This window comes from Streptopelia decaocto (genome assembly GCF_964273445.1).
Source record: "Streptopelia decaocto genome assembly, chromosome: 9".
NCBI classification, from domain to species: Eukaryota; Metazoa; Chordata; class Aves; order Columbiformes; family Columbidae; genus Streptopelia; species Streptopelia decaocto.
In genome coordinates this window covers 12,745,752-12,769,735 of record NC_138664.1, presented here as the reverse complement: position 1 = coordinate 12,769,735, position 23,984 = coordinate 12,745,752, and the positions used below count along the sequence as shown (strand labels likewise).

Genomic DNA, 23,984 nt, shown 5'->3' with positions numbered 1-23,984 from the left:
TTGAGCAGGGCCTGTTGCGATAGGACAAGGGGTAATGGTTTTAAACTAAAGGAGGGAGATTCAGGCCAGACATAAGGAAGATATTGTTGCCCCTGAGGGTGGTGAGAGCCTGGCCCAGTTCGGCCAGAGGGGTGGTGGATGAACCATCCCTGGAGACATCCCAGGCCAGGCTGGAAGGGGCTCTGAGCAACCTGAGCTGGTGAAGATGTCCCTGCTCATGGCAGGGGTGGCACTGGGGGAGCTGCGAAGGTCTCCTCACACCCAAACTACTCAATAATCCAGCGATTCTATGCTGAAATAGGTACTTCCCACCTGGGAAAAAGAGCCCAGCCCCTGCAACATTTCCACCCCTCCCAACTTCACCTGCGAAAGTCAGAGGAAAAATATTTAAAAAATAGCAAAATCAGGTGTTGAGTTTCTGATAAGCCCATTCTGAAGGATGACTGGTGAGCAAGGACTAACAAAGCCAGGCTGTGGGATCCAGCCCAGCTTACCTGGAGCTCTGACATTTCCTGAAGATCAGGTCACGCTCAGAAATCCACATTTCTGAGCACAATTCAGCCCAAACACACCGTAAAAGACATTTTGTATAGAATGAAAGTGAAGCAGGAGGAAACGAGGGGGGTCCCTACCCAGGAGGGCATCAGGTGACGCACTCCGGATGCTCCCCGAGCCCCCGTGTCCCACCCTGGACAGAGGAAGCAAAATAAATGTAGAAAAGCAGAATAAATGTATTTTCTCCTCCCTGCACGCAGCACGGTGGGCTCGCGGTCCAGACAACATTGACACTGACAATCCCATCTGCTGCGGCTCCACTTCTGCCGTCCCTGGGGGAGATACTTGATTATTTAAGCGATACTATTAGATTGGCAAGTGACTGGGGTAGCGCCCGCTCCTGCCCGCGGAGGCGACCCCTGGTGGCAGCGCCGGCGAGCGGGCAGCACGCGGGCGGAGAGCAGAGCGGAGAAAAAGCTGTGCACAGCGCCCGGCTAGCTCAGTCGGTAGAGCATGGGACTCTTAATCCCAGGGTCGTGGGTTCGAGCCCCACGTTGGGCGCAGGCTAGCTTTTACTTTTCATGTTTGTTTTTTTTTAATCAATCGTATTTTTTCTTTCGGCTCGCCCTCCTCACGACCCTTGCAGCCAACGATTGACAACCACAGTGATACTTTATCCCCCAGAGGACAGCGCCTGGAAGGGCGGTGCTTCCCCGCAGACTACAATCCCAGCATGCGGCGGGGCCCGCGGCGGGGTGCAATGCGCCTGCGCGGTGCGGGTGGGGGCCGGGGCCGACCGCGCAGAATGCGGCGGAGGTGGTGAGGCCCCCGCGGGGAGGGGGCGGGAGGAGGGAGAGTCACTTATAAATGGCGCCCAAGCAGGACCCCAAGCCCAAATTCCAGGAGGGTGAGTGCGGGTGGGGGGGCTGGGAGCGATGAGAAGCGGGGGGCCTGGGGGGGGAGCTGCGGCAGGGGGGTGAGGCCTGGGGGGCAGCGGCCTGGGGTGGGGCAGGGGGGGCCCGGGGCTGCATCGCCCAGCGCTCGCTGCAGAGCCCGGCGTTGACCTCGCTGCTGCCGTCTGTGTCGCTGACTTTGTGGTGGTGGGTGCGACAAAAAGAAACAAAGGAAACGCTTTAAATGGGGCCGAAAAAAAAAAAAAAAATCCTGCAGCTGTTTCTGAGGAGGCGCAGCCCGAGGGGATGTGGCTGCGGCACCAACGGGCCCGGGGGGTCAGCAGCCGGCCCCTCGTCCCGGCCCTGGGCTCTGCCAGCGGGGCGGCTGCACCGGCGGTGAGGCCGCTGGTTATGGTCCCTCAGCGCAGAGGGTGATTGGGTTTTTAGCTTTCAGTGCTCAGCCCTAGAAACGAGGAAATAATTCCCGTACTCTTTGTGTCTCTTCCTGCTCCTCACCTTCCCTACCAGTAAGATGTGGGGCCTTCATATCCTATTGCCAGCCATTTGAAATACGCTTCGTTTTCTTGCAGGCACAAACGTTTATTGATATTAAAACTGTTCAAATCTCCTGCATCTGTCAGGTTTTTTATTGTCTTTAGTTTGAACCGTGGTTTTTATTTACTGTTCCTCAACAGGGAGCTCGGTTCAGGATCCTCATGCAGGAGCCACGGGCAGTATTTGGGCTAGAGCTGGCAGTTGTGCAATCCATATTTATGATAAAGCACCAGATATTTTTTTTTAGTCGATAAGGATTATGCTTCTTCTGAGACTTATTTTGCATACATTTTGATTTTGTAGGTGATGGTTGTGGTCGATACTAACATAGGTAAATGAAAATGCAAGACAATGGTAAATGAAAGCCTGTTTCACCCTTTCTACCACTTTGGCTTCTAATCAGGACTTTCCACACAATTGTGATTTATCTTTAAATGTGCATTTTGCAGAAGAATGGCTGGAAACAGGCCATCCTGGGTCGCTTATAAACGCTGCAATTGTGTGTGCTCCATGGCTGCTTGGGGCGGAATGCGTTCAATCGTGCAGCAGTGTTCTGTGCTGTGCGTTAACAACAATGGTATTATTAACCTGCAGAAATAATCAAGATTTTAATATATTATTCATATTATAATAATTAATGTGAAATCAAGTGAACTGGAGACACTGAAGTAGAATTCTGGGCTAAAATTATGTTCACAGCTGGAGGAATATGAGCAACCTAAATTTAGTACAGAAGTTAAATTTTTTAGGTTTTTTCCACAGATGCAAATGCGTTTGTGGTCTCAACTGTAACAATGAAAGGGAGAAGAGTTTTGTGAATAAGGCTTCATGCAAACCTAAAACTTAATGCTTTCTTGTGGCCCTTCATGGCATAACAAATGAAAATTAATTTAATTGTAGATTTTCAAGCCACATGTACATTGAAGAGCGGTAGGTAGACTTAGAAGTTATCCATAGAGTGTTCTTCACAAAGCAAAGGGTGAGGAGGAGACTTAATTTATTATGGAAATGTGTAAGAGCTAGAAAAACCTAAATGTCAAGCTAGAAGTACGAGTATACTCCTTGAAGCAAAGGGACTAATGTTTTTGTGTTGGCATGAGAAATGAGATCAGCATTGGGGATGAACTAAGTTGTGGGTACTTCAGGTGTTCGCATCTTGATGCTGGTATCTCTTTAAAGTGAGTGCAATATGTGTGAAGAGTCTCAGATGTCAAGTTCAATTTTTGGGCTGCTTAAGGCAGATTTTTCATCTGTGTTGTCTGCTCGGAAGGTGCTGATTAGCCTGCAGCTCCCACATACCTGGGAAGGCTTCCCTGGTAGGTGTATCCTCAATCCACAAATTGAGAACCTCTTATTCCTTTAAATACTTTGTGTGTAAAACACTGGAAGGAGTGGGCAGTTGGATTCTGGTTTTGAAGAGCAAAGTAAGATTTACAGTGGAAGGTACTTTTCAGCCTACAGCCCCTGAACTGATCATTCCTGAGCTGCTCATGAGGAAGAAGGTTGTTACTGGTGAGACAGCGTGTTCCTGCAATCCTTGCCTGGTTTGGGATTGGGTCAGTCCCAGCCCGCACGTGGTGACTGTGGCAGCTCCCTGCTGTCCTGGTGTTGTGCAAGGGTTGCTGAGAACTGGCAGTGTGCTACACCCTGGAGTGTTACACACGGTTTGTCTCTCTGAAAATGTGAGGTACTGCAGCTTTTGAGAAGGAAACATCTGTACTCAGATATCCTGTGTTAAGTACATTCAAATTCCCACAATGTCACCACACAATAAGACCTTGCCATTGAGGAGGAAAAAAAAACAGACTGAAGAACAGTCTCTTCCTACTTAAAAACCACAAAGTGAACAATTTTTCTTGCTGTTGCACGAACCTGGCATTCTCCTGTCCCACAAGTCGGGTGGGGAAACAACACTGTGGTCTCGCTCTTCCTGACTTCATTGAACGAGCAATAGCAGGTGGTGACTGCAGGAAAAGGAGCACCGGGAACACTTGCTTCCCTTTGTGTCAGAAGCTTAAGCTGCAGAGGTGACACCTCTTCTGAGAGCTGGTTTCCTTCTCTGAATCAAAATGCAATGTCATGGAGACTAATGAATCCTGTACAGCAAGATGGTTTTACCTGCTTGCTGCTTGAGTGCTTAGGCTGAAACAGTGTTTGGGTGTCTGCATTGACATTCAAGGCTCTGAAAGTGTTTTCCATGCCTGCCTTGCAGCAGGATGCAGGGGTGTCTGTAAGTTGGGGTGGCAGTGGCTGAACGTGTGGGCAGGAACGTAAGTTTTGGTACCAATTGTTTGCTGAAGTCACCAGCCGTTCTGCAGAACTCTGGGCAGGCTTGGATGCAGTTTGCACACAGCTCTGCTTGCGTGAGTGCTCTGCAGGGAGGTTCTTGGATCCTCTTTTGTATGAGGGTGAATTTGCTTCTCAAACACCAGCCTGCTCCTCAAATCAGTAACTGCCTTAGAATGAATCCAGTGTCAACCTGGAAAGAAATGCAGTGTTGTACTTGATGACTTTTATTTTACAGGAGTGGCACATTGGTGGTGTTCCAAGACATTTATCTGCAACTTTCTTTCAGGTGAACGAGTGCTTTGTTTTCATGGACCTCTCCTTTATGAAGCAAAGGTACGTGTGGCTGCTTATTGCTGCAGGCGGTTCTGACTGTTCCCCAAGAAAATAAGGAATTGTGTCAGTTTACCTGCTGTGCCTCACTAGGTGGGATTAAGGACTGAAACTAAAATGAACATAAACCTGAAAATGTATGAAATAGTTTTAAATCCTGGAGCTCTATGTTACAGAAGAATTTCACAAAACCCCCGTGCAGCTATTCTGGTAAACTACTAAAGGTTGGGGAGGTCTTGTGTGTTGAACATCGGATACCCCTGTGTTCCCAGAACACTGGGAAGTGTTTGTGCCCAGAGGACGTGGTGCTGATGCAGGAGTCAGTAAGCCAGCGGCAGTACTGCCAGTGGCCTTCAAATGGGACAGCCCTGCAGAAGGTGATGCCAGATTAAAGGCATTCTCAGTGCCATTCTCAGTTCTGCCTTTCTACCCATGGAAACCATGCACTGCAAATTTCTGACTTGGGGGAGTATCCTTAACTGTTTCTGCTGCAGACCTCTGCAACTGTATGCCAGACTGTAAGGCAGATTTTGTGAGGGATACTTCTGCATCTGAGTGGTGTTGTGGAGTAGTTGGAGCCGCCTCTTTATGTATATGCTCCCCCTTGTAATGGTCTCACCTTAATAGCAGTAGCTGAGGAAGTCACTGTATTCATAGGCCAGTCGTTTGATGGAAAGAACTGTTTCTATTTACCTCATGTATACATTCTTAACCTAGAAAAAGACCTTACTGCAACTCTTTCTACTGAATATAATGCTCCCTCTGTGGCTGTAGAGATCCGTATGATTTATTTGACTCTGGAAGATGCCTACTCAACCAGCTCACCTGTGTGTGAGGTGGGGGCTGTGTGTGACCCAGCTCTAGGAATGGCTCTGGTTGCCCTGGGCCAGTGAGCTGGCTGCTCCTCAACTCTTCTGGTCATCCTCAGGGCTCTGATCCTTCTCCTGAAAGAAGGTGGCCCTTTGCATGGCTGAGCAGCATTACTTGTTAGTCTAGCCCTTGTGAATCTGTCAATAGGCAGTCACTGGTATTAGGGAACTGATTTCTGCTGTGGAACAGCTGTGGGGATGTTGATCTCTTGCATGGAAATCTCTGCATGTTTGAACTCAAAGCTAAAAGAGCAAAACTCACTTGGATCTTGTTCTCATTGGCACTGACCAAACTTTCTTCTCTGTTCCAGTGTGTAAAGGTTGCCATAAAGGACAAGCAAGTGAAATACTTTATCCATTACAGTGGTTGGAATAAAAAGTAAGTATTGCATAAAATGAAAGCAGTATTTCATTTTTCTTGATGGGAAAATGCAAGCTTTATCAGTTTGAATGCGAGCTTGATGGACTAGAAGTACTGTGTCCCTGTGAGGAGATTGCTTCTGAAGTGGACCCAAATGATTTGCATACATAAACCAATTATTTATAGTAACACAAAGAAAATATTGCATAACTAATCCCTTTCTTCAGAGCTTTGGGTGTATGGACAGACTAGCTTAGGGTGTTAGTAAGGTAATGGGAATGTTTTGTAGCGTTGTTTGTTGAGTTTGAACATAGTCACTGTAATTCTTCCATGGCAGAAACACCTAGTACAAAAACTTCCTTGTTATGTGTTGGTAGGATAGGCAACCCCTCCTGAGGTGGAGGAACTCTCTCCGCTCAAATACACAGCGTTCTTTACTTTCATAGCACTTTTGGCAGCAAGGTTTGGTAGCAAAGATTTGGAACAGCGTGCCTTAGTGAGACTGTGCTCAGAATGGGAAAGGCTGTCTGAGTCCTTGACAGAAGTGGATTTAGCCTATGTTTCAGTTCTTCCCTCTTATGCTAAGGTAGAGTTAGAGATACTTGTTTGTTCTGCAAGAATGGTAGAGTTTTAGGTGAGGGATTTCTGAAGAATAAAGACGTCTCCATGAAATAAAAGTTCACCCTGTTAAAGGTGAATACTTTCCTGAGATTATAGCATTTATGTACTTGTCTTTTTGAATTCTGTCATTAGGTTTTGAATTTGGGAAAAGTGGGGATTTTTTTCTTAGCAATTAAAGGCTCCAGATCTTCAGAGTCCAGAAGCCTTCCAGAGAGCACTTTTTCTTGTTTTGTTTGGTTTTTGTTTCCTTCCAATGCTACAGACTCTAGAGTGAAGACTCTTAGTCACTAGTACCTTCAGGTCACTGACATGGCTAAAAGCGGAGCTTCATGTTTTAATATGCACATTTTTAAAATGCATCTGCACACCCTCCCTGCCAAATGGACAGGGAAATGTTTTATTGTAAACACCAACAGTTCCAGGGAGGGTAATTGATTGCTGTGGTGGCTGCTGTTTGTTAACAACGCAGCATAAATGAGATACTTCCTCTTCTTGTTTATCTCTGAAAGGTGCCATAAGTGATGTTATGACTCCTGCTTTTCTTGCTTGTGCTGTTTGAGTTTTTTTGCCTTCAAGCTTCCAATTAATGACATTAAAAGTGGCATTGCTGCAAGATCTAGACAGCTGGGGCAATATGACTCCTTAATTTTGGTTACTATAATTATGGTCCTTTGTTACTTGTTAATTGCTCGGCTTAACTTTTTTTTGCAAACATCAACAGTTAGGATACCAAAAAAGTTTGTTCATCATACAGTATAATGTGCTGCATGGTTATATAGCACTTCTTTTGAAGGTCTCTTACAACTGTATGAGGAGGAGTGAGATAAGTGGCTTAAACATCTGACTGAAGCACTATCGTAAAAACATAGTGTTAGCAGGTGTGCAGCTGGACAGGTGTTTCTATGGAGTGCTGGGATGCTAAACTTGCCTTAATGCTCCTGAAGGCCTGTACTAGTGTGGGTTTGCCAGCCTGATGGCCCAAGACTGGCAGCTGTTGCCATGAAATTGAAATGACACAGAACTCTATAAGGAGAGCTTTAACTTGGGTACTTTTGAATAACTTGGCCACTTTTAATGTGTTTTCTTTGAAATAAATTGTCAGATTGCTCAGATAAGCCACTCTTTGTCAAAGTGGAATTCTTGCTCATAATGGCGATTTCCCCAACACCTGTTCTCTTAAATCGTTCACTTCAGATTCTTCAAATATTCATGCCATCTTGGTTTCCTTCACAGACAGAAATCAGAGCTCTTCTTCTTACAGTAAGATCTTATTGCTGAATTTGTTAACCTGTGAAATGTTGGAATAGATAAAGGAAGCTTGTTTTATAATATTGTTATGGCTACAGGTGTCCCATAATTTAATAAGTGTAGAATATGTGTTTTTTAATTGAGATGCTTTTTTAAATTAAAGACAGTCCCTTCCCTCCTAAATTGCCCATCCTTCTAGTTTGGAAAACTCTTTGGAAAAGACTGAGGGTTGCACTTCCCTAGAAAAATCATTGCAGCTTCAGTCAATGGGGAATGCGTTTGCTGATTCACACCTTCGGTTGTGCCAGTCCATGACTTGACACAAAGCAGAGTTCAGTCTCAGATTCTGTGAAGCTTGTAATTGACTATTGCATGTAGAATGCAATTATGTAATGTTTTTGAATGATGGTTTGATTTTCTTGTTTCAGCTGGGATGAATGGGTTCCAGAAAGCAGAGTGCTCAAATACGTGGATACCAATTTGCAGAAACAAAAAGAACTTCAAAAGGCCAATCAGTAAGTATTTTGTTAGAAGTCCTTGTCAGTATTTTTTTTAATAGAGCTTCAGTCCAACAGTCATATATCAAAAGAAGTTAGTGAGTTTGGGACAAATAAAAAAGCTTTCAAGAAATGTTGATATTCATATGTTAATTTATTCTTGAGATGCTTTGGCTTACAGAGGTGTTCTGATCTTTGCCCTCTAGCAGCTTCGAAAGAACAAGCTGCTACTTGGTTTTAAAATGGTGACTTGATGTTTAAGGAAGAGTGGGTTGCTGAAACAGAGGGGCAGCCTGACACCTTGTACGTCCTGTAATGTGGAAATTACCTGCCTAAAAATGACCCTTATGTAGTATCCTTAAAATCTATTGTGAAGTGGTAAAGATCTTCTCAGACAGCTCCGGGATGTCTACAAATAGCTTGATTTTCATGAATGCTCATCTTTTATTTCTTTAATAGAAATGCTTTTACTGAGAAGTTGTTCTATTTTTCAGCAGCAGTGTCTTGCTTCCATGTGATTCAGAATAACAAGGGTGGTGGGAGGGGGAGGAAATGGGGTTTTATACTGCCAAGTTTTGTATGCAGAAACCTAAATTTTCTTGATATTGAGTTTAATTTGTTCCTGCTCGTAGCACATACTGATTTGCAAAGCCATTTATTAGACATTTTCTAAATGTTTTGCATAACCTGCTACCCTTTGAGGGAAAATGAGCTGCTTTTTCCGTTAAAGTCTTACAAGTTTGTGTGTTGTTTTTTGTTTTGTTTTTGTTTTCTTTTGGGTTTTTTTTTTTGTTTGTTTGTTTGGTTTTTTTTTAAAGGGAACAATATGCAGAGGGGAAGATGAGAGGTGCTGCTCCGGGCAAGAAGACTTCTGGTCTGCAGCAGAAAAATGTTGAAGTGTAAGAAGTTTTGTTGGTTTTGTTTTTTTTTTTTAAATTTAAAAACAAACAAAACCCCACCCAAAAAACCTCCCAGATTTTTGCTTGTCAGTTTTACAATTGATCTTTAAATAGTGTATTTCTTAGAATGGTCCTGCAGGCTAAACTACATTACTTCTGAGGCAACCAGTACAAAAGCTGAGTTTCACTTTTGTGATATCAAAAAGGCCTTTGTTGAAGTATTTTATTAAAACTGCCTTCTTAGACTGTGCAGTGTTTAATACTGCATCAGGCTGCTGAGTAGACACTACTTCTGTACTTATTTTGCACTCTGTTCCTCTGAAATCAGTGAACTGACACTCAAAAAATGGTGAGTCCTCTTAAGACTTGTGTATCTCAGTGAAATTGGTTTATATATAGAATTTTTCAATTCTTCCAAGCTGTGTAAGCACTTTTGAATAAAATCCTCAAAATGCCTTGACCTCTTACCATACAGGTGTTAAAACTGCATTTCAGGAGTCTTTGTTTTGCTTTTTTTTGACAAAACTAAACCCATATGTTGTTCAGAATGGTTTTGTATCTTAAGAGACCAGAAGCAAGCTCAGACATTTATTAGAAAAAATAATGTCAGGATGTAACTGTCAGACTTCTTTCATTCCACCCTTTTTGGCTTTTGGAAGAGGCTTGTGTGGTGTTTAGATTCTCATGCAGTCAGTGCAGATCTGCTTGTGTGCCATGGAACTTCTGTTTGGGGCAGTGCTTAACTTCATCATGGAGATGGTCATGACTAATGAGATGTTTTGAACTCCTGCCTTCATTTATGATTCTGGTCCTTGAGGAAGCTGCTGAAATGACATCAGTTCCTAAGAAGCACTTTTGGGAGCAGCCTAAGAGTTCATGTCTCATTTAGGGGAAACTTTATGCTACAAAATATGTATCAGTGATTTGAGAAGTGCAGCAGCAGTGGGTACAGTTTTTTATTCTAAGTCTGAAGGCAGATTTCCCTTTGGGGTTAGTCCGGGCCTGGCCAAGGCTGTATGCTGGCCCTTGGTCTCTGGAAGGGGAGTCCTGTGGGCTGGCACACTCACCTGCTGGAGATTCTGAGGGGCTTTACTGCCACTGGTTTGTGCCTTGTCAGCTTGGGACGGGCCTCTGGAGGGACCTACTCACCCGGTTATCTTTGTTTGGAAGTGGGAAAAAATAACCCAACCCAAACATCTGTTTAGACAGCTCCTAATGAACGTCATTAAAATCTATCCAAAACATATCTAAATTATGACCATTACTAATTCGGCTGCTTCAGGGGTTGTTGTACCTGAGTCTTCTTGCACTTTAATCAGTGGGAGTAGAATTAATTTAATGTGTGACTTTGACGGAGGTATTGATGACTCAATTATAAATGGCTGCAATTTGCCCTGCAGAGAATATCCCAGCAGTACCATGAGGACGAGGTTCCCTGTGCTCACAGCTTTAGTCACTGGGTAGTTCAGACTGATTGCAGGGGGATGAGTTGTTCTCTGAGCAACTATGAAATGTCAACCTGTGCTTGAAATTGAAGTTGCTTTAATCCTCTCAACCACACCTAATAATGTTGTGTCCAAGGGAGACCCACACAGCAAAAATTACTTCATCTTAAGCCTCTGTGTAACTCTGAAGCTTGAAAGCACGTTACTGGGTCTGTCTTTACTCTCTGGTTTAAACCAGGTAGGGAAAGGGAGCAGCTTTGCTTTTTACTGTCATGACTCTCCTGAGCCTGGGTGGCTGTTTCCAGCACAGCGAAACAGACAGTAAGCTAATTCCCTGAAACTTCTATTTCATGTTGATTACAAAAATGAATTGCTTGATGGTGGATTTTCAGAGGTGTAAAGGGGAAGAAAGAAAACTATTGTCACTGGAACAGCAGTCTTGCATTGTGGAAGTTATTTGTGACAGGGTCCTATATGCTTGTTGCACTGATCTTGCTCCTTGTCTCTAGCCGTCACCAGCATCCAATGTGTCTTTCTAAATTAGACCTGTGCTGCTGCTTTCAACAGTCCCATTATTTTTCTTCCCTATTTGGAGACTGAGGGAGAGGAAATACTTTGACTGACCCCAGCAGCGACACAGGGTTGTGATGCCGATGTATTATTGACCAAACTACTGCTGCTCACATCCTGCTTACAGCTAAAGGCAAGATGGCTTCTGAAAAATCTCAAAATACAGTTCTGAAATGAAACTTCTGGATTGTTCTCATGTTGTAAATCTAAGGTCATTGCAGATACATAAAGTACTGATGGTGGGGAGGGGGAGAAAGTGATAATGAAACTATTCTAATAGGGTAACATTGTCAACCTATTTGAGCCTCAAAATTTACCTTTTGTAGCATTCTTGGAGGATCAATTAAAGGGAAAGGTAACTTTTAGTTTGAAACTTATTCTTCAGATAGTCAAACAATAATGGGAAGGAAATAACAATGTAAGCACAACTTATCCTCCAGGAATGTTCAGTAAGACTATAATATGCTGCTAAAAAAGGTAAATTTTTGAATCTTAAATAGATTCTCTTTAAGGCTAAACACTAGGTCTGACATTCTTTCCTTAACTCAACCCCCATTGTGCCTAGATTTTTCAGACGAGATGGAGCGCATACAGTTTGCTGTTTGGAGACGCCTACAATATCGACGCGGTGAGTTAAGGATGGATTGTCAAACCAGGATTTTCATCCTGAGATCCAGATCTCCTTGCTTTCGTACATTTCTTTTAGACTCTTAAAGTCCTCAGTTGTCATAATGTAAGCTTCAGTAGCAGTTCAGTTAACAATTAGATGTACTGCACTATATAGCTTTGTGTTTTGTTTTTTTTAAAGCCAGTATGGACCACCAGTTTCTAGTTTCTCTGAAGTGTATCCCTTTTCAGTTGGGCTAGGGTACGATGTGAGCAGCCAAATGCATTCAGTGTGGCCACTGGTTAACAAGCGGGGGGCACCTGGTTTCAGGTGTCTGGAACTGGCTGGTTCTGGAAGGTTCCAGCTGCTCTGCATGCTCACTGGAGCTGGAGTTCCGCTTCCATGGAAGTCGGTAACAAATTGCACCATCTTCTGCATGTGGGACACGAGGCTGCTGCCACAGATGGTGCCTGAAATGCCTGCTTTGAACTTGCTCTTTAATGTGCTATATGTTTATTGTTGGCTTGACTCTGTTCTGAATAACTGTGCCTGTAAACTGCAGCAACTGATTCAAAAAGCTTGTGAGACCATTTGTAAGCAATGTTTGATCAAATAGAAATATGCATGAAATGCAGGTTGGGTACATTTGTTTTTAAAGTAACTGTTCATCTTATAACTAGAAATTATCATAGAAAAAAAACTTTGTATGGTTATAGCAGGCTGCCAAAAATGAAACACATCATTAGAGATACTGACTTCTCTAGGCTGTTTTATATGTAGCTCTGCTGAATTCCAGCTTCTAAGACTTGATGCTACATTTTGTGGGCCTAATATGATTAACTTGCAAAAAAACAGTAAACTATTGGAGTTAACATGTTCTTGGAAAATAAGAAAGGCAACTGAGAGTGTTCTGGAGGGAAGCTGTGTTACTGACTAGTAAATTTGAGAATAGCATCTGTTTTGAAATTCTATATATGCGAACAGTCTCAAGGGAGCTACTCTCAAAACATTATCTCAACTTGGGGTTAATGATTTTTCTTCTAGTAGAAGTCTTGTTTTTAGAAGTCTTGTTCTTAATCTGAACATGTTGCTCAAAAGCCTGAGCTCCTGCTGCCCCTGGCACAGCCAGTAGCTCTCACAAGCTGCTTCAAGGTCCTCTAAGTGTCCAGTGACATCTGAAGACCTGCGTGCCAGGCTGTGCCAGCCGCTCCAGCCATGTGTTCTGCCCTGTCCTGCCGTCTGACTGTCACCGGTACTGTCTGCTTTATGGAGGATCAAGTTAAGTCCACTCTAGACTGATGCTCTCCCCAAAATACCCTTTTTGCTTCCAGCAGTCTGTAATTAAGAGACTTCAGAGCTGTAGGCTGTATCTGTGTGATGGGTTTGATAACCCTGTGTAGGGCTGTCTTACTTTTATGTACTAACTTCTGAACCATTTGGACTTTTGGCACCTTGTGGCACCATGTTTTCATTTTTAATTCAGCGCTGTGTTGGAGAGGGGAGGAAAGAATTACTCCTGTAGTTTTAATGTCTGCTGCTTGTTTTAATGCATCTTGAGGAAAGATTGATTAATCAAAGAACTTTACCTTTTATCTCTAGTGATAACTCTGCCACATTTCGCTTGTCTCCCTGTCCAGCTCTCAACCTGAGCAAGCCTTGGGCTGCCTGCTTACTCCTGGTGTAGAAGCTGTTGTAACTGCCAGCTGTTCTTTATTCTCTTTACCCGTTTGGTTTTATTGCGTGCCTTCTAAGGTCGGGTTGCCTGACCAGGCATGGGAGGCATACATGTATATAACCCAGACTTTGATCCTTTCGCTAATAATGTTCAAGGTTTAATTGATCTGGGTAGGGATCTTCCTTCTCACAGCTGAGTTAGTGACTGAGCTGCTTGAGCAATAGTGTCTGATTTCAGACTTTTTTCCAACATACTTATTTTTCACATTTCAGTCTTTTTTTTTTTTACTGCTAGTCACCTTGTATTAGGAAAGACCTTATGACTTCATATAGCTCAGTTACAGCTGTTTTATCAGTAAACGGGCACCTAATCTCCTTTTTCTGGCATTTATAACTGTATTGAACTCAAATGCCTGAGCCCAGTGGCAGCCGTCTCTGCTGCTACCTTTGTCTTAACCAGCTGTTGTAGGGAGGTTCTAACAGACCTCTAAGTCATGTTAGAAGGCACATGGATTTGGGGAGAGTAAAATACTTGTTATTGTCCACAGCATTTTTATCTACCTGGTCATGGGCTCCTAACTGTTGTGGAGTAAGTGAACCTTCTGAAGTGTTGGTTTTTCCTGATGTCTTTCTGTGTTTAATTCAATTATTTAAGCTATTTTTTCTACTGAGAGTCCTATAGCCGTGTCTTAGCCATTCCAGTTTAGACCTGTAGGCATTGGCACCAACTCTTGTGCACAGATTGCTGGCTGCCCAAGGTTCTGTAACAGACACTTCATTGTCTTTCTGCTGGGATGTATATAGGAAGGTGAAGTGCAGTCTTTGTCTGTCTTCTGTGACATCCTCCTTAGTCTCACATTTTGATCATGAACATGGTCCTGAGTTGGAAACTGAGGCTGGAAGCTCACCATTATGCTCTTGTGGCATGGACTGCTTATTTTCCTTCAGTGTCTGTCAGCTTTGACATATAGTATTGTTCTGTGACCTGTAATAGTTTGTTTTCTACGGATTATCTTGTTTCTACACAATTTCAGATGGTTATGTCAGTAGTTCATTTATTTTTGGCTTTCTAATTCAGTCTCACATTTTGATCCCTGACACTTGAATATTCTTGTTATAGCTGAGTGTTGCTCTAATCAACCCCTGCAGTGAGACCAGGTTTGCTCCTCAGCAGACCTGCTGGCTGACCGGCTGCTTTGAGGAGGTGACATCTGAGTACAAGCAGAAACACAGGACTTGAAATATGAGGAAATCTGAGGAATGAGGTGGGAGAGCACAAGCAGCTGCCTGGAGTGGTTTGTGCCAGACTCTGTGCTCCAGTGACAGAGATGTGGTTTACTGTCTTCATTGCGGTAGTTCTTTAAGTACTTCATATTGCCTGTCTGTTCCAGTTTAAGACTCTGCTTCTAAACTAATGCTTAACATTATTTTTATCTTGTGATTTTTGAATTCTGGAAAGAACACAGTGTTCCTCCTTGTTTACTCTGGGTTTGGAAGACTTTCTCTTCAATGCGCAAGTCCATTATCAGTGACTTAACTTGGCAATTGTTCCTTCTTGGAGAGGGATGATCTTTTTTCTGCTTTATTCAGGCCTCATGCTTCTTCATGACTTGAAGCTTGAAAAAAGCTTTAATCTTCCTATCTTCAGACCTTCCTAGAAACTCTGCCTAGTCCCTGACCCAGATAAATGCAGTTAAAATCCTGAATGCACAGTCACTTGAGGTAGTGGTGAATTTCCAGGGAAATAATCTTGTGCTGGTAAAGAGTTTTTATCCACGCAATCTGCAATTTTTTTTGAGAGGTTTCACTGGACTCCTGTGAATAGTGAGCAAATTGAAACATGACTAGTAGTACTCTCAATTAACACTTTCTGAAAATGGTTAGTAAATATACAAAGTCCAGATAGTAACAAACACCTGTTAGGACAGTTTAATTTTGTCATTTATGCTCTTGACCTATCAGAATATTTACATGTTGTGTGCATTGTATTTCCAGTGCCGGTTTTTGGAAGTACAACTCTTCATTTGGAATAAAAATAAGGGCTAAGGTTAGAGACTTTAGAGAAGCATGAAGTATGTTAGCAACAGTAATTGTTGAGAGGAGCATTTGGAAGTAGATAAATATTAGGGTCAAGGTCATTTAGTACTGGTCCAAATGTTTCTAATAAGTGGGCAGTGCAATTGTGATCGTCCTAAAAACGGTGATAGAATTGTAGGCAGTCCACACAGTTTTATGCATAGAACTCTGCTAGTGCTATTTCAACTTCTCTCCACTGCTGTGCTGCTGAAACTGTGTGTTTTCAATACTTAACTGGAAGTTAATTCAGTTGATTGCAATTTATAATTCCCAGCATTTCTATTTCCTTGTCCCATATTCCGTCTCCAAGTGGTCCCTGAAATACAGAAATAAAATGCCTACAAATCTAGTGTAGCTTTGCAAGAGCACTTGGAAAGTGCAAAACATCTGTAGATATTACTTGCATCAGTGTTAGTACCGGTTTTAAACACTCGTGTTCTTGGCATGCCTTCTGGGGTTTTGTAGGTTTAAGTTTTATGATTCCCCTCAAAAACAGTGACTTGTAACCAGTTACATGTAAGCTCTTGTAGTATCATAACTGTGATGCTAAATCATATCTGACATTGCTTTCGTGTGCTTTTATCTAAATATTTTATAAGACCACTGAGTATTTACTTGTTCTGAACTTAGTGGACAATTTTTCCAGCTTTCCACTTTTGATTCTTTAAGTACAGTTGTCTTTATATTTGCAATAATTCGTGTTCTTCTTGCAGGAAAACAAAAAAGAACAAACAGAAAAGTAAGTATGTCTTTATTTTGTATATAGATGGATATCCTTAGTGAAGGATTCTTAGCTGGAATAAGACCTTAAATCTGTCTTAACCAAGATGACTTACTGTCACCTTGTGTTGTTCCTCTTGCACTTTGATGTCCCTTCCTCATGGTCAGGAGGAGTGTGTACTTTTCTGCCTTATAACCAAACTACTTGTTTGGGTCTATTGTGAGTTTGACCTCTCGCAAATTAAAAGCAAAGCGATATCTCTGTGGATCTGTTGAAATAATTTCATAAGCCAAGCTTATGTTTTCTTGTTGAGATGGAGATGTGACATAACTGCAAAGCTGAGTTGCTGGTTCCAAAACTACTTCTGAAGAACATTACAGATACTGACCTGTTGAGGTTTTTTGGTGCAGAAACCTCCATCTTCAGATAAATGTAAATATGGCAGCTTAAACTGTCACAAATATGTAGAATTTCCAGAATACAAGTAATATTTACAACAAACAAAAAAGTGACCTGAGAGAAATCTGAGTCTCGCTTTTAAGTCCTTCTTCTATACCCTTTTAGTGGTATTTCTTACTGATTTACCAGATTTCGTAAGCAGCATAGTGTCTCTTTTTTCTGTGCAGCTCCAGGAATTGGAGAAGGGAGCAGTACCAGTGAGACTCCTCAGCCTCCAAGGAAGAAGAGGGCTCGAGTAGATCCAACAGTGGAAAGTGTATGTATTTCTGGTTCTCTCACAGAATTTTTGATAGAAAACTTCTTGCTTTGCTCAGAAATACAGACAGGGATACTCTGTCCTGCGGTGTGACATGTTACAGCTTGCAAAGCTAAGGTTCCCAATCTGAACTATTTCTTTGTTCCCTGCAGAGCCTGCAGGAGTTACTATAGTAATTTCTCAGTCCAGTGCTGTATTTCAGTTGTGAAAACAAGAAATATGGGTGACTCTTTGCTTGGACAGTTATATGAAAGCAATTGGTCTGGCTGTACTTTTTTCAGGAAGAAACATTTATGAACAGAGTTGAAGTAAAGGTGAAAATCCCAGAAGAGCTGAAACCATGGCTGGTAGATGACTGGGACCTGATCACCAGGCAAAAGCAGGTAATTTGGCAACAGAACCATCTGGCCATATATAAGCGAGGACACTAAAACTGGAATTTCCTATCCCGTTCAAGTGCAGAGCAGTGCAATCTCCTGTAGAGCCTGGCAGCAGCCTGATGGCTTCCTTGACACTTGTTGTTAGTTGGATTTTAACCACAGGTCACCTGTGAGTAGGACTGTGGCTCAGCAGAGCTGTGTGTAGATTTGTAAAATAGACTTAGTCTAATAAAGCATAAGCTAGAAAGGCAAATAATTTTAAAAACTTAAGCTTTAAGCGTGGTGTTAACTTTCTGCATGCTTGGCCTGCTGACATGTTTTGAACAGTTGACTTAGTTGGTAGAGAACTGGTCTGTAGGAACACCACGTGATGCATTTTTACCTGAGGTCCTTCCTGCTTTGTTTATGTGTCACTCACCGCCAAGTTCTGCAGGTATCTGGAGTTGTTCTGCAGCTCTGACAAAAGCTGCTGCTTGGGATTGCAATTCTTATTAATAACTTCTGCCAGGCTGGATCCATATAAAGCTCCCTAATACAGTAAATTAAACTTTGCTTTTCCATTTTGAGAGTATAAAATACTTTCATGATCTTAAAACATTAATGGCTTGTTTCTTGTATGAAATTAGCAAGAAGTATAGAAGACAATACTGTTAAACTGTTTGATATTGTTAGACAGGCTGCAATTGCATGCTCTTACTGCTGCTCCCAGGTACTCTTTCTGTTCTTGCAATCCCAGACACGGGAAAATCTTGTTCAAGTCCTGTGTGGATAAGATTGATTTTTCTTGGTGAATACAAATCTTCAACTTGCATCAGCAGCAAAGGTCATTGAGCACTGCTGTGTTACACTGACTCCCATTCTGGAGAATTATTAATTTTTCTCCCTTGGATGTCTTCAGACTGCAGTCCTCTTGTGAAGGGAAACAGATCAGAGAACTGGACTGCATGCCTCAAAAAAACAACCCTGTGTATGTGAATTTGCTGTGCTACTGAGCCTTGCTGCACAAAGCTGAACTAGTGCCTGTGGGTACAGATGTGCATGGTGTTAAAGCTGGAAGTTAATCCTCAGGGAACATTTGTCTTCAGTTCTGTGAGCTCTGATGTAGCTGGGACTCCTCGCTGCACAGGCAGCGACACCTCCTCACGGGTGCCAGCTGTGAACTGGGGCTGCGAGTGGAGCCGCACACAGTGCGGGTGGATTGGTCAAGGCCGCTGTTGTAGCTGCTGGGGCAGGTCTGCAGGGGCACATGCTTTGCCTTGTGCCTTTGCTTCTTGGGGTCACTTCAACAGTTTGTCAGGTTGTTATTGAGCAGCACAAATGTGTCATGGAAACATGGATGGAGTCACTCTTCTGGGTTTTTTTTGGTATGCACAACTAAAACAGTCGGGTGTTCCTTTAACACTTAACCTCTTAACCTGTTAATCTTATTCTAGAAATGTCCTTATGTGTGTTGGCCTAAATTTAGCATGCAGATAGAAATGCCTGCATAAATTAGACAACTTATATTTGTTCGGTTTTGCTTCTTTTGTAGCTCTTCTATCTTCCTGCCAAGAAGAATGTTGACTCCATTTTAGAGGATTATGCAAACTACAAAAAATCACGGGGAAATACTGATAACAAGTAAGTAGTGTCATTTCAAAGCTTAAATACTTTTTTAGCTGTTGTTGTTGGACTTGTATTTCATGGAAAATGTTACAAGATAGTTAACAATGTCCCAGCCCTATGTCCAGCTTTATGTTCCAAGACAAAGGATGATTGAGGAGTTGAGAAATCTTTGACGAGGTAATTCAAGAATGCAGTTCTGCTTTCTGAATATTATTTCTGCTTACCGCACCTTCCCTAAGCCTTTTCCTAAAAGAAGCCAATACAAGCCGAGTGAAGAGTTCTCCACCCCTTCACTGTAGCTCAGCTTCCTGTGTTGGGTGAATTAAAGTCATTGGCACTTGCTCTGTATGAGCTCAACAAATGATCCAAAAAGCTGCTTAGCAGATGAGCAAAGTGTTCCTGTTTGGGGGACCCTGGTGAAGGGAGAGGGCTTGGGGATGGGGGCAGACAGTGACTTGTGAAAGAACGAGATGGGCAGACCTAATTACCTTGAGGTGATGGCTTTGAAGATTCTTATTTGTAATTACCTCAGCAGTTCAGCCCTGACAACAAACAAGGTGTGTTTATTCCTGAATGAAGCTTTCCTGCTTTAAAGGGAGAGAAACTAGAAATGTGAAGTTATTTTCTTCCCTTCAAGAGGAAGCATATCATTGACTTGTCAGGGTGTTTTAACATTCTTTTATGTAATTCTCTGCTCTGAATTTGTTTGCAGGGTGGAGGGAGGGTTGTACTTCTCAGATATGCAGTGCCACTGTTGATTCCTGTACAGTTATTCAATTAGTCGGGACATTGGAGGCCTGTGGGAGTGTGGCCTGGAGAACCCTGGGTAGAAAGGGACAGTGCCCTGAAATATTTGGTGCATGTCCCTTTCTGTTAAGCAGGAGTTCAGTCTGATTACTTAAAGTACTATTGTACTCTGAAGCTGATGTGTAGCTGGGATTAATTTAGGTTGAAAACACCAGACCTGGTAAGTACCCTCAGTTACTGTCACTTTGAAAGGACTGCTCCAAGAGGTATTTTAAGTGAACAGATGACTAAATGCAAGACTTTTCTTGGTTTGCCTAAATTCATACTGAGTCTAGAACAGGACATTTCAAAGGAGATCTTGAAATGCTTTACTCCCTGCAGCTGCATATTTCAAGGTCTCCAGGCAAATTTCCTTTAAAATCTGAAGGCTTGTAAAAGATCTTTGATTTTGATGGACTCACCAAGAAAATTATCTCGTGTCCACCCGGTCTCTAGAACAAGACTTGCAGTGTTGTCTCTGTTTTCCAGGGAGTATGCAGTCAATGAAGTTGTGGCTGGAATTAAAGAATACTTCAATGTCATGCTGGGAACTCAACTGCTGTACAAGTTTGAGAGGCCCCAATATGCTGAAATTCTAGCAGATCACCCAGATGCTCCCATGTCTCAAGTCTATGGTGCCCCACACCTGCTGAGGTTATTCGGTGAGTAAGAGATGGAAGGAGGGTGGTTAAAGGATTCAAATTCTTCTTCTTCCTGTCCTGAGTCTTGGTGGGTGTGAACTGCAGAAACCAGACAAGCAGCTATGAAACTTGTTTCATTCTTTCTTTACTCCATGTACCTAAAATGTTCAGAGCCGTTCAGGGATTTGGAATGGCAATGGATTTTTGACAGTCTGGTCATTTTTGGTGAGCTTGTACATAAGGAATAGATTCCTAGGCTGCTTTTATATGCTACTGTAAGGTTTTAGACTGTACTGAAATACTTGTTAAAGTTGTTTATAACTAACAAGTTCTACATCTTGTGAAACAGTGCGGATTGGAGCCATGCTTGCTTACACTCCCCTGGACGAGAAGAGTCTGGCTTTGCTCTTGAACTATTTGCATGACTTCTTAAAGTAAGTATTTAAGTCTTTCAGCAAGAAAGAAAAAGTTCAGTAAGCATAGGCTGTTGTAACTTGGCCTATTTTCAGTGAACAATTGTTATAAACCATATATATTATCTTGGGCCTGTGTGCGGCATCTTTGCTGAAGAGTGCAAAGTTTTCTCAAACTCTGCTGTCAGGAACATGAGTAAGACTGGTTTTAACTTCTCTCCAGTTATGCTGAGGTTATTGCTAGTTCAACATGTTTACGTAACTATTAGTCCGCACTTTTAAACTGTCCAAGTCTGCTACTTGTTTCAAAATAAATGTTGAAGCATTTATTTGTAGTTGCTATAAAAAGCAGATGACAGTTACAGCAAACTATTAGATTATGCAATAGTTACTCAACAACAATTGAGCAAATGTTGAAAACTGAACTTTACCAATGTATTTCTGGGAGAAACTCTCATTGTAGCTTTAGTGCACTGCAGTACCTGTGGTGGTGTGGACATGTTATATTCAGGATGAAAACTCCACCCTAAATAATACAAGACTTCAATGCAGGATGTCTCTTGGAAAAGAAAAAATCAGACATTTGATTTCAGACAGGTGACCCACATCTGTAAAAAACCATGGAGGCACTTGCTTGGTTCACCTGTACATGTTTCCTGAATGTGAGATTCTGCAATAGAACTAAACTTCAGTTTAGTGTCTGAGGAATTGTACCTGTGTTCCCCATATAAATATGCGAGCATGACTTTAGCAGCTCCCATGCCTCTGTGCCACACTGGAGGAGCTTTGTATTATATACACATGTGTGTAGGGCCAGGAGTGTGGCTTGGAACTGAGCTGTGCGCCAGCTCCCAGTGTCCTGCAGCTTCCTGCTGTTGCTGCACTGGCAGATTTTCTTGGTCAAATTCACTAAAGCTGTAAACTTATTTCTCCATGACATAATTACAGAAGAAAGAGAAGTGTTCTGTATATTTTCATACAAGGATTTAGTGGTCTATGGATAGTATTTGGAAAAAGAGATTTGTAAGTAATCAGTATCAAAGCAATAAGCTGTTTTGCCAGTAAATACAGTTTTTCTCTCTGTGTGTTTGAATACGCTGTGAGAAGCTGAAAGAAAACCCTCAGACAATCCAGGACAGCTCTGCAGTAGAACTTGAGTGGAGCAGCCTGATTTCCAGGCACACTTGCCTTGGACTGGTCCTAGAGTAGATCAGGGTCTTTTGGGTAAGTGTGAAGGAGCCTTAGGTGCTGAGGAGCCCTGGGCTGTACGGGTGGCAATGGGAAGCCTGTGCACTGACCAGAAATCTGAGTAATGGCAAATAACGCTTCTCTGCCAGGGCACTGAGGCGGCCACTGCTTAGTTTGCTGTCACCATTGTCCCTTTGGCCACGTCAGTTCTCTCTTTGTGCAGACAGAACCTCATGGTGTCCTTCTCCTTGTCTCTACCCCTTTGAGTACAATCAGTAGTAAATCACTTCTTGGCCCAGCAGCTGACTGAACCTCATGTGTCCTTGGAGCTGGAGTTGCTTCATGACTTGTTTGGAATTGGTTTTCTTTTTTGGCGCAAGCTATCAAATCTTTAATTGCCTTACACAGCTGACTTTTTAGTAGATACATGTTTATTTTCTACTCTAAAAGTAATGTTTTATGGTCTCAGCAAGCACCTAACGATTCACTCATGTGATGCTAAACAGTGGAGAGTTTAGGCAAAAAAAGTAATTTCATCTTTTTATTATTTTTGATAGGTATTTAGCAAAGAATTCCTCTGCGTTGTTCAGTGCCAGTGACTATGAAGTAGCCCCTCCTGAGTATCACCGGAAAGCAGTATAACGCTGTGCTGCCGAGTGGTGACTGCACCCCTGTAACACTGTCCTCTTCTGCGTCTTGTTCTTCACCTTTCTATTGCACATGTCTCTATTGCACAAATTATGTAAACATGATGTGAATAAAGTTGTGTGTTTAAAACAGAACTGGCATTTGTAAGTTCTGAAGATTTTCTTGGAGTTGAATGGGAACTCTGGGGTTTCTGGCTTGCTACTGTTGTTTGCATCAATGGAATGTACAGAGAATGCATTATGGTATTTCATTGTATGAACTCTTCAGTGCTTGTGGGTCTGTTTTGTCGTTAAGATTTGCTTCACTAATCTGCTTTATTGTGTAGTAATGACAAATGCAGGTTTAGACCCATGGGGTTGTGATCACCTAGTGTTGGTGCTATTGATTAGTCTGACTTTCAAACCCATTTACCTTCTTGGTGTTGGAAGTAAAATGTTCAGTTCATAAATGTATGCTTTTATTTAGGTAGTTGAAGGACTGTGACTTTTATATTCTAACAATAGAAAAATGCATTATCATATCATAGTGTCTTGGAATTGTTGGTTTTTCACACAGCTGTTTTACAAATCTTCAAATAAACTTTTTTAATTTGAAATGTTTTCTTGTATTTGCATCAGTCACTACCCTATGACTGTGTCCTGTCAAGTGCTAAGAGTACTAAGCGTAGTATAAAGTTCTGCAATATTAACTTGGGAGATGCTGGGTTTCTAATTCTGAGGACCATTAGTTAAAGCCCATGCACAGAGTTCCAGTGGAGGAAGCAGATGCCTTTTCTCTGGGATCATCATATAGTCTTTAAGAATTCTGCAACATTATATCTACTTACAAAGCTTATTCTTAAAGCCTGAACTCTGAGCACATTGGCCTGGCTTCTGTCAATTGCTTTCCTGTTTTAATTCTTTTTTATATATATAGCAACGTTGTAAATGGTGAACTGGAGGGCAGGTGAGGTGCACTGGGAATTGCACCACTCAGGCTGCTGGTTTTAATGGTTTCCTGGAAGCTGTTATATCCTCATGCTCCTGACTCTTATCTCGGTACAAGAGCAGCTCTGGCAAATGCTGAAATGGGTGGTGAAGAAATGGCTGTCAAAGATGTGCAGTAGCTCTGGCAGGAAAGAGGCTCTGACACCGGACTGTGCCTTCTGTTTCTTATTTTCATGGGCAGATTAGTGTTGTACTCAGCTTTGAGCTGTTGGTATCAGGCAAGTAAAGTTTCTCTTCTTTGTGTTGTGAGTTCCCTGTGAGCTTACGCACTTTTCCTGGGAGGGTCACAAATGGAATGAGCTCTGAGCTGCACAGACTGAGGCTGTTGTGTGAGTCTGTCCTGTCCAGCCCTTGTTTCTTTTCCTGCCCTCCCTGTGGGTGTCCCAGGGCAGCTGGTCTGTGCTCGGGCATCAAAGTTACCAACTCACTCTTCCAGCCCTCTGGGATAAAGTCTGTCTGGGAGCCCTCTCCT

General features: G+C 42.4%; 1 protein-coding gene across 2 annotated transcripts; it reads left to right on the top strand.

Annotated features, from left to right (window-relative positions):
• The first annotated feature begins 1,257 nt into the window (after positions 1-1,257).
• MORF4L1 (mortality factor 4 like 1) lies at positions 1,258-23,121 on the top strand. Of its 2 annotated transcripts, XM_082060569.1 has the most exons (13): positions 1,258-1,402; positions 4,519-4,565; positions 5,743-5,810; positions 8,090-8,176; positions 8,977-9,057; positions 11,638-11,700; positions 16,143-16,168; positions 16,777-16,865; positions 17,147-17,248; positions 18,777-18,865; positions 20,126-20,298; positions 20,627-20,711; positions 22,436-23,121. In XM_082060569.1, the coding sequence occupies exons 1-13, from the start codon at positions 1,363-1,365 to the stop codon at positions 22,518-22,520; spliced, it is 1,035 nt and encodes a 344-aa protein (XP_081916695.1). In that variant the 5' UTR covers positions 1,258-1,362; the 3' UTR covers positions 22,521-23,121. The 2 variants fall into 2 exon arrangements, with proteins under 2 accessions (XP_081916695.1, XP_081916696.1); XM_082060570.1 differs by lacking the exon at positions 11,638-11,700.
• The last annotated feature ends 863 nt before the right edge of the window (positions 23,122-23,984 follow it).

Bases quoted from the DNA above. Each gene is read 5' to 3' on its own strand.
- MORF4L1 (XM_082060569.1), top strand. From the start codon at position 1,363: ATGGCGCCCAAGCAGGACCCCAAGCCCAAATTCCAGGAGG. The intron at 1,403-4,518 runs GTGAGTGCGGGT...ACTTTCTTTCAG, and splicing joins CAAGCCCAAATTCCAGGAGG to GTGAACGAGTGCTTTGTTTT. The intron at 20,299-20,626 runs GTGAGTAAGAGA...CTTGTGAAACAG, and splicing joins ACACCTGCTGAGGTTATTCG to TGCGGATTGGAGCCATGCTT.